Source organism: Meles meles, chromosome 3 (genome assembly GCF_922984935.1).
Source record: "Meles meles chromosome 3, mMelMel3.1 paternal haplotype, whole genome shotgun sequence".
Lineage (NCBI taxonomy): Eukaryota > Metazoa > Chordata > Mammalia > Carnivora > Mustelidae > Meles > Meles meles.
In genome coordinates, this window is record NC_060068.1 from 58,304,224 (window position 1) to 58,323,804 (window position 19,581).

At 34.2% G+C, this 19,581-nt stretch overlaps 1 protein-coding gene across 1 annotated transcript in view; it reads left to right on the forward strand.

Moving 5' to 3' along the window:
• Positions 1-7,053, forward strand: part of SLCO4C1 (solute carrier organic anion transporter family member 4C1) — a 64,448-nt gene extending 57,395 nt beyond the window's left edge. Inside the window, exon 13 of the mRNA XM_045998905.1 lies at positions 5,288-7,053. Coding sequence (XP_045854861.1) covers positions 5,288-5,448 — 161 coding nt within the window. The 3' untranslated portion in view covers positions 5,449-7,053. The remainder of the gene's footprint in view (positions 1-5,287) is intronic.
• Positions 7,054-19,581: the final 12,528 nt, after the last annotated feature.

Genomic DNA, 19,581 nt, shown 5'->3' on the forward strand with positions numbered 1-19,581 from the left:
CCTCCCAATGTAGCAGACAAGCTACAACTGAATCATGTGAACATCCCAACCCCTGCCTTACCCACACAGCCACCAACCTAAAACTGGCCTCGCTCATCATCGAGCCTCATCTATCCCATACAGCAGATATGTCCCTATTAGAGACAGCAAAGACATGCAGCCTCCATGAGGGATGTCTGTAGAGGGTTTGGGTCTGTAGCCAGGGAGGACTGTGTTTTGGGGCCACATGAAACACTCTTACACAAGCCCACAACCTCAAGACTGAAAGAGGTAACCATTATACCTAATGCATAGAGAAAAACAGAGAGACAAGCAGAATGAGAAGAAAGATTCTAAACCAAAAAACATAGTAAATCACAGAAAAAAGACCTTAAGGAAATGGAGAGAAGCAGTCTACCTGATAAAGAGTTCAAGGCAATGGCCGTAAAGTTGCTCATCAGTTTTGTGGAAAAAAATGGGTGAACACAGCAAGAACTTCAACAAAAGGTAGGACATATAAGAAAGTACCAAAGCTAAGTTATAACTGAACTAAAAAATACTCTAGGGGGTTCAACAGCAGAATGGATGAATTAGAGGCATCAAGCAGCAAGCTGGAAAATGGTAATGGAAAACACTCAAACAGCAAAATGAAAATAGAATTAGAAGACAAGATACCTTGAGAGACCTCTGTGATAGCATCAAGTGAAATAACATTTGAATTCTAGGAGCCTCAGAAGGAGAAGAGGGAGAAAAGGGCTAGAAAAATTAGTTGAAGAAATAATGGCTAAAAACTTTCCTAATCTAGAGAAGGAAACAGTCATGCAGGTCTAGAAATCCCAGAGAGTTCCAGATAAGATGAACCTGAAAATAAATACACCAAAACCAATTATAATTAAAATGATAAAGGTAAAGATAAATGGAGAATCTTAAAAGCAGCAAGAGAAAAAAATATATATATCTATAAGGGAAACCCAATAAGGCTATTAGCAGATTTTTCAGCAGAAATTGCACAGACCAGAAAGATGTGGAATAATATTCAAAACACTGAAAGGAAAAAACTCCCGACCAAGAATATTTTTCCCAACAAAGTTATCATTCAGAGTTGAAGGAAAGATGAAGAATTTTCAAAGTAAGCATTATCTAAGGAAGCTCATTTCCACTAAACTGGCCTTATGAGAAAGGCTGCAGGGACTTCTCTAAGCTAAAAAGAAAGGGCACTAATTAATACAACATGAAAACAAAAATCTCAGCAGTAAATGTAAATAAATAGTAAAGGTAGTAGATAAGCCTCTTAAAAAGCAAGTGTTAAGGTAAAAGACAAAATTGTAATTTAAAATACAATAATTAGGGGAATATAAAACAAAAAGATATGAAATGTGTCATCAAAAATCTAAAACATAGAGGGTGTGAATAAAAGTATCAAGTTTTGAAATGCATTCAAAATTAAGTTACCATCAACTTAAGAGAGACTGTTATATACATGTTATATGTGAACTTCATGGTAATCACACACATTAAAAAATTATGGTAAATACAGAAAGGAAAAGAAAAAGGAATCTAAGCATAACACTAAAGAAAATAAGCCACAGGGGTAGAGAGAAAGAGAATAAAAAAGGATCAGAGAGGAATTACAAAAACAGCCAGAAAACAGTTAACAAAATGGCAAGTACATACCTATCAATAATTTCTGTAAATGTAAATGAATTAAATTCTATAATCAAAAGGTATAGAGTGTCTGGATAAAAAAATAAGACCCTTACATCTGCTACATGTAAGAGGTCACTTACAGTCTAAAGATGCTCACAGACTGAAAATGAAGGGATAGAAATAAACATTATATGAAAGTTGAAATAGTGATACTTATCTCAGACAAAATAAACTTTAAAACAGAGACTGTAATGAAAGACAGAAAAGGGCATTCCATAACAGTAAAGGAATCAACACAACAGCATTTGTAAACCCAACATAGCACCTAAATTTATAAAGCAAATATTAATAGTAGTAAAGGGAGAAATAAACAGTAATACAATATTAGTAGGGGACTTTAATACCTCGCTTAGATCAATGGATAGATCATCCAGATAGAAAGTCAATAAGGTAACTATGACCTTAAATAGATTAGATGGACCTAATAGATATATAAAGAAGATTCCATCCCAGAACAGCACAACACACATTCAAGTGCACATGGGGGCATTCTCCAGAATAGATCACATGCAAGGTCACAAAACAAGTCTTAATAAATATGAGACGATTGAAATTAAATCTGGTATCTTTTCTGACAAAAAAATATGAAACTAAAAATCAGGTATAAGAAGAAAAGTAGAAAATTCAAAAAGTATGTGAAGATGTAAAAACATCCTACTGAACAACCAGGGGATCAAAGAAGAAATCCAAAAGAGAAATTTAAAAAATACCCTGATATAAAAATGGAAACACAATGTTCTAAAATTTTTTGAATGGTGCAAAAACAGTTGTGAAAGGGAAATTCATAGTTACACAGATGCAGGTCTATCTTAAGAAACAATAAAAAAATCTCAAAACAATCTAACTTTATATTTAAGGGAATTAGAAAAAGAAGAAAAAGCCCAAAGTTCTTAGAAGGAAGATGATAATAAGATCCAGACAAAAAATAAGTGGAACAGAGACTAAAAAAGCAATAGAAATGATCAGTGAAACTGAGAGCTGATTCCTTGAAAATATCAACAAATCAACAGGCTTTTAACTAGACTCATCAAGAAAAAAAGAGGGAGCCCAACAAATAAGATCAGAAATGACAGAAGAGAAATTGCAGTGGACACCACAGAAATATAAAGGATCATAAGAGAATATTATGAACAACTATACACCATCAAATTAGACAATCTAGAAGTGATGGATATATTCCTAGAAACATGTAATCTTTAAGACCGAATCTTAAAGAAATAGAAAATCTGAATAGAAAATAGACCAGTTGCTAGTAATGAGATTAAACCAGAAATAAAAAAAATCTCCCCTCAAAGGTCCAGGTTCAGGTCCAGATGGCTTCATAGATTAATTTTACCAAATATCTAAAGAGTACTTATCCATCTCAAATTATTCCAAAAAAATAGAAGAGGAAGGAACACTTCCAAACTCATTTTATGAACCCAGCATTACTCTAATGTTAAAACCAGACAAAGACATTACAGAAAAGAAAATTACAAGCCAGCATTCCTAAAGAACATAGATGCAAAAGTCCTCAACAAAATATCAAACTTAATTCAGTAATATATTAAAAGGATCACACATGCTGACTACGTGAGGTTCATTCCAGGGATGCAGTGTTTGTTCAACACCCAAAAAAAATCACCGTGACACATGACTTTAACAAAATGAAGGATTAAAAAAAAATATGATTGTCTCAAAAATAGGAAAAACATTCAACATCCATTTATGATTAAAAACTAACCAAAGTAGGTATAAAGGGAATGTACCTCAACATAATAAAGGCCAAATATGACAAACTCACAGCTAAATAATATTCAACAGTAAAAATCTAAAGCTATTCTTTTAAGATCAGGAACGTGACACCGATATTCACTCACCACTTTTATTTTACACAGTATTGGAAGTCCCCCTCCCCCTCCCCAAAAAAACTATTGGAACTAATAAACAAATTCAAAAGTTTCAGGATACAAAATTTTTTTTTAAGATTTTATTTATTTATATGACAGACAGAAATCACAAGAAGGCAGAGAGGCAGGCACAGACAGAGGGGGAGGCAAGCTCCCTGCCGAGCAGAGAGCCCAACGCAGGGCTGGATCCCAGGACCCTGGAATCATGACCTGAGCCAAAGGCAGAGGCTTTAACCCACTGAGCCACCCAGGCGCCCTAGGATACAAAATTATTATACAGAAATCTTGCATTTCTCTGTACTAACAGCAAACTATGAGAGAGGAAAATTAAGACAATACTTTTACAGTTGCACCAGAGAGCCCAGAAGTAAACACACATTTACATGCTCAATTAATCTACAATTAAGGGAGCAAGAACATTCAATGGAGAAAAGAAAGTCTCTTCAAAAAATCACGCTGGGAAAACTGGACAGCTACATCCAAAAGAATGAAATTAGACCACTTTCTTAGACCATGCACAGCAATGAACTCAAAATGTGTTAAAGACCTAAATGCAAGACCAGAAACCATTAAACTCCTAGAAGAAAAAAATAGTAAACTCTTTGACAGCAGCCTTAATAATATTATTTTGGATCTATCTCTTCAGGCAAGGGAAACAAGAGCAAAAATAGACAAAGGGACTATAACAAACTGAAAAGCTTTTTTGTACAGTAAAGGAAACCATTAACAAATGAAAAGGCAAACTACTGAATGGAAGAAGATACTTGGACATTAGATAGCCAACAAGGGGTCAATACCCAAACCATAAAAAGAACTTATACAACTCAGTAACGACAACAAAAGTGAAAAGCCTGAATTAAAAGCTAGGCAGAAGGGGCGCCTGGGTGGCTCAGTGGGTTGGGCTGCTGCCTTCGGCTTGGGTCATGATCTCAGGGTCCTGGGATCGAGTCCCACATCGGGCTCTCTGCTCGGCAGGGAGCCTGCTTCCTTCTCTCTCTCTCTCTCTCTCGCTGTCAAATTAAAAAAAAAAAAAAAAAAAAAAGCTAGGCAGAGGATCACATAGACATTTCTCCAAAGAAGACATCCAGATGGCCAACAGACACATGAAAAGGTGCTTACCAGCACCCATCATCAGGGAGATGCAAATCACAACCGCAATGAGATACCACCTCACACCTGTCAGAATGGCTATTATCAAAAAGAAGAAATAACAAGTATTGGTGAGGATGTGGAGAAAAGGGAACTCTCATGCACTGTTGGTCAGAATACAAATTGGTGCAGTCACTATGGAAAACAGTATGGGGTTTCCTCAAAAAATTAAAAATAGAACTACCATATGATCTAGTAATTCTACCTCTGGGTATTTTGGGTATTTATCTGAAGAAAACAAAAACTGTAATCCAAAAAGATGTATGTACCCCTATGTTTATTGCAGCATTATTTATAATAAGTTATGAAAGTAACCTAAGTGTCAATTGGTAGGTGAATGGATAAAGAAAATATGGTTTATATATACAGTGGAATATTACCCAACAATAAAAAGAATGAAATCTTACTATGGACCTAGATGGTATTATGCCAAATGTCATAGGTCAGATAGAGAAGGACAAATAAATGGGTCAAAGAAAGCCAAAAAAAAAAGAAAAGAAAACAGTTCATTTGTTAATACTTAAAGGCCCAAATTCATGATGAATTTTTGTTTTTATATTTAGGTGTTACTTGTAAAACTATCACCATTTTCTTCAACGGGTTTGCAGTCTTCTTGTATAAGCCGCCACCATTAGACACAGATGCATCATTTGAAAATCAGAATCCAGTTGTGAGTACAGTTTCAGTAGAATGTGACCTCAGCAATATAGGACATGAGGGGTGAAGTAGAAAATGGAGACTAGTTTACAGCTGGAAAATTGGCCATCATTTGTAAGAGTGCACATTACCATTGCAGCATTATCTATCCAATATGGACAATCACATTTTAACAGTTGGTATTTATAATTAAATGTGTTTTCTATACATTTATGAATTTGTTTATTTCTGTTTTAATGTAAGAAACAGACCTGTGCCTTCAGAGCCCCCCAAATGCCTCAGAATACACGCACACCCATTGTCCAGGTGTGAAATAACAAGCTAATAAACTAAATTAGAAAAAAAAGCCAATTATTAACTAAAAGTTTACATTTTAGAAACAAAATGACATTTCTTTTCTTCTTGCAATTTGTTTATTTTAATTATCATTGTCAGTAGTTTGGGCTTATTTAGAAAATTTGTGGTATAAAAATGTAAATGAATCAAATATATGTGATGATTTTTAAGAACTATTACTGAAAACTCAGGAATTTAAAACCAGTTATTTTCTTTTTAAGTTTTATACACTGATCTGTCCTTCACCCAGAAGGTTACTGAACTACTAAAATATAGGTTGATTGTCTTCTTTGTGTCCCAGTATATAATGAGTTCAGAAATAGCATTATATATACATATTGTCACTTTAACTCAAGAATTCCAGGAGGTAATTTGCTAATCTTGCCTATTTTTAGCATTTTCCTTTAATGATTCCAAGACAGTATTAGTCAATTATTATTCAATTATATTTCTCCAGGAGAAAGTACCAGATTCAATAAAGAAAAGTGCCAATTATATATGAAAAGATTTCTTAATGAACTGTTGATCAGTGTTTATATAACTCAGTAATTTAATTTTTCTCATTTTAAAAAACTTGTTACCTAGTATATTATTTATAGCACCTTAAATAGTGCTTTGCTCATAGTAGCCATGTGTTAGGGTTGCTTGACTCTTTAACTGATCCATTTATTTGAAAGATAAACTATTTCACATATCTGATAACATTGTAACATTCCATGTCTTCAGCTCAGATTTAAGCCAACTTTGTCTACTCAGAATGTAGAGGAAATAGATCAGTGAACAACAAATAATTCTACCTGGTCAAGAATTTTACTGATCAAGAAAAGCGTTGAAGTTCCTACTTAAATTAGAAAGAAGAAAAAAAAGTCACCCTATCTGTACAAATAGTTTGAACAAGTTGCTTATAATGGACATTCGTAATGGTTTTTAGTTCTCAAGGGTTTTGCTTTATTCAGTGTACTCAGTTTTGTAAGATGAAACATTTTTACAAATTTTTAATGAAAACGGGTAAAGTGAAAATAATTTTGATCCTTGAAAGAAGTCAGACCCTTATACATATTTACAAAGAATACCTCTTTTCATGACAGGGCAGTGTAGACACTACATATTATTTATACTTTTGGATCAACTAGGTTATATGTGTTGGTACGCTACCTTAAGAACAAAATTTTTCATAGTATATTTTTTCATGATTTATATGATTAATTTTATATTAAGCTTGAATCTATGAATCGACCTATGGTGATTTTTGTACATAATTAGATAAATATCTTAAAACTTATTTCTAATATTTAGATTTCCTGAATTATAGGACATAAAAATCTAAAACTCTTATATATGAAAGAACTATATATGATTGATTTAGCTATGTAAATTGGAGAAAATATAAGTAAAATTTTAGCTGTTTTCTTTTAGTATTGTCTTTAATTTAAACAATTATGTAAAATGCATATATGTATCTTTTTAAAAATGAGAATATTTGTACCAGATTGTTAAGTGTTTAACCTTATTAAATGGCACAGATTTTGAAATGGGGTTTGCATCTGTTTATGAATACACACACATTTGATGGTTGGAAAAGGGAAAATCAGTGTACTTTTGAACTTGGTGAAAGTATTTTAATCCAGTGATTTCTGGTATCTCAGCAGATGTATTTAATTCAATATAAACCACATTCATTATGAAACATATACTAAAATTGTTCCATACAGTAGTTTTCATGTATGACAGAGGGGTATGTAGGAATTACATGAGTAGGATACAGTTGCAGGTGGTCTGATATTGCAAAAGTAATGTGTTTTGGAAAGGTTATATTTAAATTGTCTTGGGTTAGCAAAACACTCTACAATATTTTTGAGGAAATCAGGTTGGACTTTAATTTTAGAGGTAATGTCCTTTTCCCCACTACAACACATTCCAGGCTTCTTCAGCATTTTTTGTACCTAAAGCAGTAAATATTAACTTACACATTATATATGAGTGATCAAAAATAAATAAAAGTCTATTTTTAAAAACTAAGATAAATTGAATCAAAACATTTTACTGGTTTTTACTAAAATTAACAGCTTATAAAAATCATCCTCAATTGGCATTTTAATTTTTTCTTTTTAGATTTAGTTTGACTTTCCTTTTAACTCACTATATAACAATTTTAAACTTTTAAAAAATTGTAAAAATAGTACACACAATTCTCCTGTAAGCTTTACCCAGCTTCCCAAATGTTGACATATAAAATATCCATAGAAAAATTATCTAAACCACCAAATTAGTGTTAAAGAAATAATTAATACCACATTTGCAAGAGGGTATGGCGGAACTACTTTCTGTGATGTCAGTGTATCTTTTTGTAATTGTTGAATTGTACATATTAGAATGGTGCATTTTACTATATATAATTTAGGCCCCAATATAGTTGATTTGCAGAAAGAACTGGTATTAGAAACAGTGTTTTTATTTGTTTATTATTAACATATAATGTACTATTTATTTCAGGGGTGCAAGTCTGTGATTCATCAGTCTTACACAACACACTGTGTTCACCACAACACATACCCTTCCCAATGTCCGTCACCCAGTCACCCTATCCCCGCCCCACCAACCCCCCTCCTCAGCAACCCTGTTTGTTTCCCAAGATTAAGAGTCTCTTATTGTTTGTCTCCCTCTCTGGTTTCATCTTGTTTCATCTTTCCTCCCTTCCCCTGTGATCCTCTACCTTGTTTCTTAAATTCTGCTTATCAGTGGGATCATATGATAATTATTGCTCTCTGACCTGTTTTGCTTAGCATAATAGCCTCTAGTTCCATCCATGTTGTTGCAAATGGAAAGACTTCAATTTTTGATGGCTGCATAATATTCTATTATATATATACACCACATCTTCTTTATTCACTCATCTGTTAATGGACATCTCAGCTCTTTCCATAGTTTGGCTGATGTGGACATTGCTGCTATAAACATTGCGGTGCATGTGCCCCTTTGAATCACTACATTTATATCCTTTGGGTAAATATCTGTAGTGTAATTGCTAGGTCATAGGGTCGCTCTGTATTCAACTTTTTGAGAAGCCTCCATACTGTTTTCCAGAGTGGCTGCATGAGCTTACATTCCCACCAACAGTGTAAGAGGGTTCCCCTTTCTCCACATCCTCACCAACAAGTGAGTTAACAAGTGACATTAACAAGGCATTTCCTGATTTGTTAATTTTAGCCATTCTGACTGATGTGAGGCGGTATCCATTGTGGATTTGATTTGTATTTTCCTGATGCTGAGTGATTTTGAACAATTTTCAGGTGTCTGTTGGCCATTTGTATGTCTTCTTTGGAGAAATGTCTGTTCATGTCTTCTGCCCGTTTCTTGATTGGATTACTTGCTCTTTATGTATTGAGTTTGATAAGTTTTTTTTTTTTTTTGAGTTTGATAAGTTCTTTATACATTTTGGATACTAGCCGTTTATCTTATATGTCATTTGCAAATATCTTCTCTCATTCTGTCTGTCATCTTTTGGTTTTGTCTATTTACTTTGCTGTGCAAAAGCTTTTTATCTTGATGAACTCCCAATAGTTCATTTTTGCTTTTGTTTCCCTTGCCTTTGGAGGCATGTCTGGTGAGAAGTTGCTGCCGCTGAGGTCACAGAAGTTGCTGCCTATGTTCTGCTCTAGGATTTTGATGGATTCTTGTCTCACATTGAGGTCTTTCTTCCCTGTTGAGTCTATTTTTATAAGGAAATGGTCCTGTTTCATTCTTCTGCATGTGGCTGTCCAGTTTTCCCAATGCCATTTGTTGAAGAGACCGTTTTTCATTGGACATTCTTTCCTGCTTTGTCAAAGATCAGTTGACCAAAGAGTTGAGGGTCCATTCCGGGTTCTCTATTCTGTTCCATTGATCTGTGTGTCTGTTTTTGTGCCAGTACTATACTGTCTTCATGATAACAGCTTCATAATACACTTTGAAGCCTGGCATTGTGATGCCACCAGCTTTGGTTTTCTTTTTCAACATTCCTTTGGTATTCAGGGTCTATTCTGGTACCATAAAAATTTAGGATTATTTGTTCCAGCTCTATGAAAAAAAGTTGATGGTATCTTAATAGAGATTGCATTGAATGTGTAGATTGCTCTAGGAGCATAGACATAATAACAATATTTATTCTTCCAATCCATTATTAGAAGAAACAGTGTTTAAGAACAACTATTGCTGATTCTTTCCAAGTCTAATGAGAATGCCCTAAGAGGACCTTGTGGTGTTGAGGATATTTCTTTTTTCTTTTTTTTTTTTTTTAAGAAACATAAAACCCTTCTAAAATTTTTTTTTTTTTTTTTTTAAGAAACATAAAGAGGATATTTCTAAGAAAGTATGCTGGTGTCTCCTTCCTAATTGGATGTTTTCTAAGTACATTCCCATCAGATTGGAGCATGTACCCATATATGGTAAGGGAGGAGAGGAACACAGAATTAGATTCCTGGCTTAAGCCTAGGGACCAAATTCCCAGAAAGGAAGCCTCGGAGGAATAACTTCATTCATAACATCTGAAGATAAGAATTTCTCATTCCATTAAAAGTGACATTCTAGAGCAATGTTGAAGGGATTTTGTCCATAACAGCTGCCTGCTCTGAGGTTCTATTAGACAGTGTCAGCAACTAAGAATACAGAAGATGGAAAGGGCTTAGGGATTTTTCCTCTCTCTCCTTAGTAGGACCCTTTTCCACAAGTCAGTTCTTAGATGGGGGCATGAGAGAAATTAGACCGTTGTAATACCTAAAAATGGCCATAGAGCTATGGAATTTATCCAAGAATGTTGTCAAAGGGATAGAGTTAGTAGTTCCTACAGAATATATTTGAAGGTAGCAACGGGATAAGAATAAGACACTTAACAAGTAATTTTTTTTTTTACAAGTCCCACCTCTTTTGAGTTACTTTACTATTTTTGTATAATTTTACTTATTCAGAGAAAGTAAACATGATTTTATTGCATTTCTTCCTCTCTAACCCTTGAAAATATTCCTTAATATTTTGAAATCCATTAACTAGAGTTTGGGTTGAATGGTCACCGATGATTAAAATAGAAGTTGCCCGTGGAGCTTTCAAAATGAACAGTGTTAAAGCCCCATCCAGGACCAGTAAATTTGCTTTGTGAAAAAATGACACATTGAAGAAGTGGGGTAAAGAGCATGGATCACATTTTGCTGTCAGTGATTTAATTATGTTTCCTGATTTCTAATTTTGATCTCTAAGGGAGGGAAATTTTGACTTGAAAGTAAGGTGAGACAAGGAGTAATGGGGTCCTTTTGAGGGTTGAGATACTACTGGGGCTTCTTCTAGAAGCATGTCTCTGGGATGGGACAGAGTGAGTTGGGAGAGAAAAGGTGCAGAAAGCGATGGGGAGAAATTTACTTGTTTTTAAATTTTTCTCAAGGCTCTGGATTTCAGAAATAAAGCATCAGAGAATACCGTTAGATTCTTTCTTTTCATGCATTAGTGAGTTACTTTGGTAATGATGTGGACATAATACCCACTATTATTACATGGAGAGATGGAAGAGCAGTTGGGTTGAATGCATGCCATACTGTAAAGTGAGAAATTCTGATAAGAGAAATAGAGCGGCATTGACATAGTTTCATGGAGATTCTAAGGCTAAAGACATCAAACAAAGACAGGATCTACGTGCTTCTCTGCTATGTTCTTGAGATCTTCCAAAGAATGTGGAAACAGCTGAGCACCTGGCTTCCCAGTGACAGAATACCTTAACTTGTCTCTCTGCTAATTGTCAGCAAGACAGAAGCTCACCCAAGGAAAGAAAAAAGTAAATCACTGTATCAAATGCGTACTCTTTTTTCCCCTTCTCTCTCTTTTCTTTGTCTTATATACATGCTGCTTTTGCATTGGTTACATTTAATCAATCTATTTCTGGCTTTCCTTTTTATATGAGTAAATGGTGTAATGATATTATCATATGTCTTTGACAGGTAATTTGAAAGTGAAAATTATAAGCAGCAAAACCGGTTGGGTAATATTGCTTGAAAAACACTTCAAAATTAAAAAAAAAATAGAAAAGACCAGGTAATTCTAGTGGAAAATATTGCTTATTGCTAATCTGTTGGGTATGGGGAAATGTGCTAGGTATATTACATGTTTATACTCATTACAGTCTTATCAATTGTTTCTTAGGTGAGACAACTAAAGCCTAGGGAGATAAATTTTCAAAGCCAAAAGTCTAGTAAGTATCAAAGGAGAACTTGAGTCTGGGTGTCTATGACTCCAAAATTCATGCTTACCTTTTTTCACCAGAATTTACTGAAGTTAACTACATAGATACATTTTTAAACCCAAAGCACAACTTTTATTTATGAGGATTATCCCATATTTCTTTCAATTCTAAAAATTATATTTTCTGAAGTTATGAATAATAAGTTAGCAAATTTGAGGCACTAGACAAAAATGTGCTCTCTGTTAAAAAGAATAAAGTGTTTCAATTAAATCCTTTCCTAGTCTTTCCAGGGTTACAATTTACATTTTTACCAGCAGGTGGCGGTATTGTTTTTAGTAAAAGTGTTGCTTGAGGAGCCTAATTTTTTGTTGGAGGAGGATTTCTGGCTCTTCAGTAAAAATTTCATTTGCATTTTTTTCATTATCGTTGTTCATATCCTTTTTGTAATTTTTCCAGAATTATTTTCTCATTGCAGATCACTGGAAAGCTTTCTTGTTAGAAGGAAAACCGATAACTAATGAGAATCATTTGGCAGATTCATCTTTTGCTACTTCAACTTCTTTTCTCATTTAGAAATAGGATGATACGTACTTCTGATTAAATGAGTTTTCTCTCTAGATACTGATCAAGAATGAATTTTGATATTAATCTATATTTTATTTTTAAATAGCAAACAGCCATTTAAATTAACTTCCATAAAAAGAACTGATCTTTTAAAACCTTAGAAAAGAAATACCTCCCCCCCAAAAAAAATCTAAAATTTTGACCAGGCTTGTCTTTCTATTATTAAGCATGAATTTTTTACATATTAACAATGTTCACTATTATACTGGGTTTTCCTCCCATCGGTCTCTATAAGACCTCCTCAAAATAGAATTTTAAAAAATGAATCTGAAAACATAGGTAATATGTTCTTATACTTATTATTTACTATTAAAAGGGACATTGACTATACTTATAATTCTCAAAACCTTTTGGTTAGCCAGGAAATATTTTGTTTTCCTACAAAACTGCCTCTCTTGGTATTTTCTTTTTAAGCTAGTAGGGGTTTTAATATGCAATGTTGTGACTGGAGTTATTCTCCTCAAAAACTTACGGAGCAATGGATGTGGTGCATAAACAAGGAATTTTGGAACACCGTAAAGAAATAAAATAAAATGAAAAAAAAAATAGCATCTAATTGGCAAAGTAAAGCATAAGTATATGAAATGTTAACAAATAAAACAATTCAAGATTTAAACAAAAAGTTAAAATATTTGACCTCCAGAAACATTTACTGATCTTTTACTTAATGCCAGGCTGTTTTAAACTCTAAAAATTGGGGAACAAAGAGGGGAGAAAGAGATAGAGACAGAGAGAGAGGCACTCTGTCTATATCTTCAGAGGGTCATGAGCTTTTGTAAATAGAACAGTATTTAATCAGTTATATAAAAATACAGTTCAGTTTTATCCCCAGGTCTTTTTTTTTTTTTTCGTTTTTCTTTTTTTCTTTGTAGAGGAATTAGTGTCAAGCATAGTACTGATAATTAGTACAGAAATGTAGTCCCTCCCTTTCTGTCCCCTTCTCAAGTTAGTGCTTACAGTCAGTAAATCTACAAAGAAATATAATGTGGAGGATTCAAATTGTTTCGGGAACACACAATGGAAGTGACTCAACAACTCTATCTGGGGTTTTAATGCAGGAAGGTGACAGCTGTGTTAGTGGCTTAGAAAGTGATGAATTGATGTGATGTTACAAAGCAATGCCTGATCACAAATGACTTGCACAGCTCTATGCTCAGGCTGGTTTAGTTAGAGCTATCTCTATAATGGAGCAGACATTTAGAAGCCCTGATTATGCATCTAACCTCATTTTCCACAGGCAATACTGCTTTTTTCTTTACAGAGAAGAGAGAGACTATTCTCAGGTTCTATTCACCTCTCTTTACATCCTGCTTACAAATTAACATGTATCTGTCTTTCATCTCAACTTAGTGGAAAAGACATTTCCATTTCTCAAGGTAAACTACAAACCTGGTTTCTTTATCCATTCCGAATTCCCCTGATCTTCTTTCTGAGGACCTCGTGCAATCAATTTCCCTCTGTTCTGTAGAATATATTAGTCTCTGCTCTCTTTCATCCCTTGCACGTCTAAAGAGTTCAAGGTTCTCCCTTCTGTAGAAAATTCTTTCTCTCCCCTCATACCTTCCAAATGCCCAACACCAGCGCTGATCTGCCTTTCCATATTCAGGTTTATAGTGGACATCTTTCTGGGGCTAAATCACCGGATGTCAAAACTCTGTTGGTAACTGAACTCACTGTGTACCCTGCTACCCCACCTCTCCTCCACCCCCTTTCTTCCCCTCTAGTTTTCTCCATTTTGATGAATGGCTGTACCCCCCTGACTCCCAGCCTCCCCTGCCTTTGTGTTCTAACCCTGTCGGACGTCCTAACCCAAACCCATAAGCAATCCCCATGTTGACAATTGACTATAAACAAGCAACAAGTATTACAGACAATGGTTATAATTTCAAGGAAAAGATAGCATATAAACAGTTTTAAATTTCTTCAATAAAAATGTATTGGGTTGTATTAGATGAGAGCAGAATAAACACAATGCCATGTCTAGATATAGATGACATTTTAATTTCTCCATTACCTTTGTGTATATTGTCAAGCAACAACTGAACTGAGGAAAAATCAAGAATGACAAAACATTAAATTTTATTTCCTGGCTTAATTTTTATTTTCAAACATTATTTCTTTCTTGAATCTATGATAACTTAATAATCTGATATGATTAACTTGCTGATATAAACTGGAAATGGAAATGCTCATTTTCTTGAATTCTTCTTTTCCAGTTTTATAACATGAGCTCACTGACCAGAGCAAGCCCTGGGGAAAAGCTGAGATAAATTTGATGGTTTTGAATATTTTAAAAAATAATTTATCAAGCATTAATGTGGCAAAGCAAAAATGGCACTGGGCAAATTTAAGCAGGAAAGGAAGACTTTATTCAGGTTGAGAGACCAGAACTCAATCTGAATGAGCTCTGCAGAAACAAAAGGCGGTATGGTTTTCAAAACATGGGGTGAGAGAAAGAGCAAGGCCATCTGTGGTTTGCCAACTGGTTTTCACCAAAGGAAAAGTAAACTTTTTTTTAAAAATTGAATTATAGTTGACTTACACTGTTAACTAGTTTCTTATTTTAACATATTGATTGGACAATTCTATGAAGCTATGCTCACTGGGATAAGTGTAGTCATCATCTGTCACCATGTCTGTTATGACAGTATTGACTATATTCTCCACACTGTACTTTTCATCTCTATAATTTATTTTATGACTGGAAGTTTGTACTTCTTAATCCCCTTCACTGATTTTCCATGCCTCTCCCCCCGACCTCTGGCAACCCCTAGTTTATTCTCTATATTTATGCTTCTGTTTCTGGGTTTTTGTTGTTTGCTCATTTGTTTTCTTTTTTTTTTTTCCATTTTATTTATTTTTTCAGCGTAACAGTATTCATTGTTTTTGCACAACACCCAGTGCTCCATGCAAAACGTGCCCTCCCTATTACCCACCACCTGTTCCCCCAACCTCCCACCCCTGACTCTTCAAAACCTTCAGGTTGTTTTTCAGAGTCCATAGTCTCTTATGGTTTGCCTCCCCTTCCAAATTTTTTTTTTCATTTGTTTTCTTTTATAGATTTCACATGTAAATGAAATCATATCTTCACGCCAGGAGGAAGTTTTACAACTCAGATTAAGGAACGCACTGAAGTTAGACTTCAGTCCTTCTGCAAAAATAGGGGTGAGGGGAGATGGGGATAGGGGTTCTATCTTTCTTGATACTTACATTTCAAAGGCATGGCTCCCAAATCTTGAGAAAGACATTCCTAGGTTGTAAAACAGGCAACCTTTTAAAAATATTTACATTTCAAAAGGGCCAAGAGAAAATTTAGTGAACAGTATTCTAATGTTCTCAGGAAAGTAAGACCAGGGGCCTAGAGTCAGGAAGAAGATTTTCTAAGGTTTAGTTAAGCTGAGAAAAATGTTAACGCTGTCGTGGTCGAGGGGATGCAAATTCTTTGATTTCATTTCAATTTGCCCTGGCATTTCTCTGAGCACATTTTTATGTAACATAACCCTGTGGTTGCTTGGTATTTGATTTTGGATTTAGAGACTCTGTAATAAAGTAGCCTTTCTTAAATTTGGTCTGACTTAACCTATTATTATTATTTTTTAATTAGCACGTCTGTCAATGATTTCTGTTCTTACTCAAAAGAATATAACAGAGCAATTATTTGTTAGAAACTGTGAAAAAGTAAGCCACAGTGTCCTCAATAGACATTGATCCTGCTTTGACTCTTAAATTCTGATATAAGAAGAATACTCATAAAAGGCTGCTGTGAACAGAGCGGGCAGAGATAACAGAGGCTCAGACACACTAAAGCTAATTACCTACAGTAAATGGTTTGAATGTGGGCCAATAAGAGATTGGGGAGTAAGCATATTAAAGCCACTATAATAGAAGACATGAAATGAGACAAAAGAAATGAGGGATGGAAATGTAATGCATGGAAGGAAAGTCATACAGGAGATTAAGAAAATTACATTGCTATTGTGTTTCATTCTCGTTAAAGTGAATGACCTTCATTGGCAATGGTTCACGAATCCAGTATTTATAAGAGAACACAGACGCATGCAGTGGCATACAGGTTAACTTGTTTTTGCCTTTTTCTTCTTTTCTCTTTAATGCCTAGATAATGAGCTACACTGCAAATACACAATCTACACGTGTGAAACCTTATAGACTAGAGATGCAATAGGCTATGCTTATCTAATTGGAGACAATGTCATATCTTCTCCAGTCACACACCTGCTGGACTTACATATTAATAATTTTTAACTGATGAAGGATCACCACTTTCCTAGTTTTCAGGGAATTGCTAGGCCCAGAAAGTCTGGCCCTCTGTTGAATGGATGTTTCCATTTTGGTGGAAAGCAATTTTTTCATTAATTCATTCTCATGCTCACATAACTGTGAATAATACATTTATTCCCATTATAATAATAATTCCTATTATTCCTATGACAAGGCATCACTGGATTCTGGGGATGGGGAGAGGAAACAAAACCTAAATCTGGTGCCATCTCAGAACTGTCCTAGATTAAAAAGTCTCCTTAGAATCATTCTCATTTTAATGAGTATGCCCTTAACCTTCAGTGGGTGGGAGGGAGGAAATATCTTTCTATCATTAAAGTTATGAAAATATGGGATACAGCCTGAGGTGAGTTTACCACATTCCTATATTGCACAGTAGTTTTTCAGAAATTAAGTATTGCTCCAGGGGTTCCCATACTTTCTTAGTTTACAACAAACTTAAGTGTCTCAGTAAATTTTTTTCCTGGCACATCTAGATCCCAAGAAGTGGCTAGCAATGGGGGTTAACTACATAGGTCCAAGAATTAAAAAAATATTTATTTCTTAAAAGTTTAATAGTTACTTGAAAGAAACAACACATAAATTGAAAGAAAACATATTTTTGTTGCATTGTTAATCACAATTATTAATGTGTACAACTTTTGAACACTGCAAAACTTCTCAAATCTTTGAATGAGATTGGACACGGTCATCCCTTTTTCCAATCCTACATTGATTTTCATAGGTACTTGCTTTTTATCATAGTGGTTGCTGAAAGCATACTTTTGCAAATATATGACATCATCTTAAGGAATATAGGGCAGTCAAATGTTAAGATTTTGATAACCTCACGTTAGCAGTTCGTATAGATTACAATGGATATTGAGTATTGCTGTGTTTGGCTCTTGACCTTGGGGTGGCAAGTTCATGCCCCACTTTGTAGAGACTACTAAAAAATAAACTTAAAAAAAGCTTGTTAAATATTCCATAGGACCTTTGTGAATTTGTTATGACCTAGTGGGATGTATGAAGGTAAATACAAATTGAAGATAATTCTCCCTGTGGAAAATAAGGGAAAAGATTTCTTCTCTCTCCGTTTTCTTAGAGAAGTTACTTTAGAGAACTTGTAAGTGTACTTTCTTTTTGTCCCTTCAGGAGATTCTGTTTTTAATTTATTTCCTGAGGCTTTGGCCTTTGTTTCAGAATGATGCTAGACACAAGTTTCCTCCAAGTTTTGACGTATTCAAACATTACAAATTATCATTATAGATTTACACATCTAGACATTTTCATTTTTTATATATATTGTAGAAATGATTTGTATTCCATAACATTACCACAACTTTCTAAAAGTCAGAAGGCAAGTATCACACTCATTTTTAAGAATTGATTTTAGAGAAGAAGAGAAATCTAACAGGGATTATGTGGCGTGCCAGAAAAATGACAAGGTGAGTACCTAGGGTAAGTATGATACTTTTTTTTTATTACTTTAACAAATTTAGAGTATGTGGCTTGCCAGAGAGTCAAATTAAGCACCTAAATTTCATATCTCCTTCTACTTTCCATAGCCTATACATGAAGATTTTTTTTTTTTAATTATGAGAAAAAAAACCCTCATAATTGAAGTGTTAAAAGTTGTAGGACATAAGAAATTATGTTCAAGTAAGGTTCTGGAACTTCCTTTCAGAAGATTTTACTTTATTGATATTTTTCCATATTAGTTAAAATTATAACATTGTTATATTACTATTGATACAAATCAAATAATCCCACCATCCGTTTAGTCCTTTCTCAATTTTTGTTTATTTAATTTCATAAAACTAGAAAACATAATTGTGTTACACAGAACTTAATACTACCTTTCTCCCCTTTCATTTATTATGTCATAGGCATAGCCAATGTCTCCCTAGGTATATCTAACCTGGTGTTTAGGCAACCTCATAGATTTCCAAAGTATGAATATGATGATTAGTTTACTCTTCATTTTCATATTTTAAAAGAATAATATGGCAGGCCAATACCTTTAATTAGATTTGAATGCAGTTCTGATCAGATAGGAGATGAATTTGATGAGTCTATCAGTTACCTGATGACTAATCAATCTTACCTGGTTGTGTATAATACAGTCTTTCCGATAGATTTGATAATTGAGGACATAAGGTGATTTTAGAAGGAAATTGAAAGAATAGATAAACAGTTTTCTTTGTCAATATTTTTGAAACCATGTCATTCAACTTCATAGATCTGAGATTGGTATCTTAGAAAAAGGAGTAACACATTTTGAGCAGAACATGAAGAGGACAAGATTGTGTTTATATTGTCAGAAAAGAAACCAGACCAGATCAGTAAGACTAGGAGTAAATTCTTTGCAAGAATTAATAATACTGAAAACCCCTAACCAGAGTTATTAAAAATAAAAGAGAAAGTACCCAAGTGAGTAAAGTCATGAATCAGAGAGGAGAGATCACAACCAGCACCACAGAAATACAAACAGTGATAAGAGAATATTATGAAAAATTGTAGGCCAACAAATTGAGCAATCTGGAAGGAATGGATAAATTCCTAGAAACATATAAACTACCAAAACAGAAACAGGAAGAAATAGAAAATTCGAATGACCCGTAAGCAGTAAAGACATAGAATTAGTAATTAAAAATCTCCCAACAAATGAAAGTCCAGGGCGAGAAAGCTTCCCAGGGCAATTCTACCAAACATTTAAAGAGTTAATACCTAGTCTTCTCAAACTGTTCCAAACAATAG